Source organism: Geospiza fortis, unplaced genomic scaffold, assembly GCF_000277835.1.
Source record: "Geospiza fortis unplaced genomic scaffold, GeoFor_1.0 scaffold291, whole genome shotgun sequence".
In the NCBI taxonomy this organism is placed as follows: Eukaryota; Metazoa; Chordata; class Aves; order Passeriformes; family Thraupidae; genus Geospiza; species Geospiza fortis.
The window spans coordinates 60,182-62,304 of record NW_005054650.1 but is presented as its reverse complement, the minus strand read 5'-3'; the positions used below and the strand labels follow the sequence as shown (position 1 = coordinate 62,304).

Genomic DNA, 2,123 nt, shown 5'->3' with positions numbered 1-2,123 from the left:
AACTGTCCTTAATCCTAAGGCACACAGACCTCCAATAAAAAACTGGAAAACATTTTTATGTTTTAATTAACACACAAGGTAAAAGAAAAATCTCCCTCCTATTGACATTCCAACTTCTTCAGAGAGAAAATGGAATGCATGAAACTAAGATCCTTTCTAGAATCAAAGCTGCAATAAAGTCAGCAGCCAAATATTACAAAAACTGGAATAATCCAGATTAGCCTTTATGATATCAAAAATATCATTAAAATTTATATTTATTAAAAATATTTTGAAATACTCAAGCAATAATTTGTCAGTCTTATATCCTGTTATTGGGAGGTGGGGTGTGTTTTAAGGAGTTTTTTCTTTTGCTCTTTTTCTTTAAGAAAAAAAAATTGTGATTTTGCAGCTTATTTTATGTAACTGGACTTTCCACAGTTTGTTACCAACCTGCAGTAGCTGAATTTCCAAAGATTATCACCACAGCAAGGCAGGCAGCTCCAGAATTTCTGGATACCAAAGGACCACAGGCTGTGATATGACTGAGTCATTAGAACATAAGAGCAGGGCATGAAGAGCCAGGAACACAATGTCATGGCAAACACCACTGGTCCTTCAAATGAAATCCCAAATCCCTTTTTACATCAAAATAAGGTTTAAACCCCAAAATCTCATAGAGTGACAAGAACAGCCAGACTGACAGTGTTTCCCTCACTCCTTCTTACCAACCACACAGGTGCAGGAACAGGACTGCTGGACAAGAACCACTCACCAGAATTACTGATTACACCCAAGCCTCACAGGTCAGGATATGAAGCACTAAATAACACAAATGTCAATTCCAACTCGCTGTTGTAACTTGCATTTTATATCCAACAGCCCACTTTGCTGTTACTACATGGTCAACTGCTGAAATGAAGCACTACCAAAAGTGGCAGACAGAAAGCAATAAGGAATATAATTCCAGTGCCTGAAATGCTTTACCTCTAAGTTCCAAACACTGCTCACACTTCTAAGGTGCAAGACAGGCTGCTCCATTTGCTTTTTAATTAAAATGCTGTTAGTGAAGCAGTTTGAGACATAAATATTGAAGATACCACGAGTTAATCTACAATTACAATCTGCAATATTTGCTTCCTGAAATCTGCTTTAAGCTAATCATTTTAATACTTCACAGACATAAATATTTGACTTCATTCACTCAGACTGCTTGTACTTACCCTGCCATTGCATGGCACTAAGGTGTTGTAGTAAATTCCTGCTCCATATCCCTGTATGGTACTTATCTTTTTGGGCCCAAAAAATTTAAGGAAGGAATAATGACTCCTGTTCTTTGACAAGTTTGTCATATGCCAGGTCACAGCATCATCAACAGCAAACACGAAGTCCAGCATATTTGTCTGAGGATGACAAGAGAAGTGGTGGGGTTTAAATGTCAAGAAGAACCTATGTTATCATGATAATTTAAGATATGCACAGTATCAAATGTCCAGCTAAATATTTTTCAGGAGTAAAAAAATAAAAATAAAACCCAAACCACAAGCATTAATGTCAGATACATTTCAAAAGTTCCAGTGAAGTTGTATGTTTATTGTCAAGTATATCAGACAGTCCAAAATTTTCCTGTCCTGGCCCATACCAAATTTCAACCCTTCAGAACAGGGGAGCAGGTGTGAGATGTTCACCACCCTAACCACAGCTCAGTGGAACAGTCCACAGTGCTAACGAACAGCACTTTTTGGCCATGAATGGGGGAATGTGGGCAGATAAAGGCACCACCCGAGAGCTGGCAGCAAGGAACTGCATTTCTAGGATATTCCTTTGTAGTGTATTCCTTTGCTTTTCTCAACAAAACCCAAAAAATAAAAATTCTTTCCAAGCTGTTGGCCCTCAGAAGATGAGGAAGCTCCTCAGACTGCCATTTCAGTGCGGCAATAGATTTGAAATTCCCCTCATACGGTGCACAGCAGTTGGACGAGATGCAGTAACTCTAAAAGCAGAGATAAACAACCTGGCACACAAATTCGATACATACCGGGCTGAGAGGGACCCCGAGCCCCCACAATGCCAGCCCCACTGCCGGGACCGCCCTGGGCTCGGCCCGGACACCCACCCCTCGCCATTCCCTGGCGTTTGGGATC

General features: G+C 40.2%; 1 protein-coding gene across 2 annotated transcripts in view; it reads right to left on the bottom strand.

Moving 5' to 3' along the window:
* The window catches only part of TAMM41 (TAM41 mitochondrial translocator assembly and maintenance homolog), a 17,177-nt gene extending 15,799 nt beyond the window's left edge, over positions 1-1,378 (bottom strand). For both annotated transcript variants that reach the window (XM_031064908.1, XM_005430572.2), the window contains exon 1: positions 1,203-1,378. In XM_031064908.1, coding sequence (XP_030920768.1) covers positions 1,203-1,376 — 174 coding nt within the window. In that variant the 5' untranslated portion in view covers positions 1,377-1,378. The remainder of the gene's footprint in view (positions 1-1,202) is intronic.
* Positions 1,379-2,123: the final 745 nt, after the last annotated feature.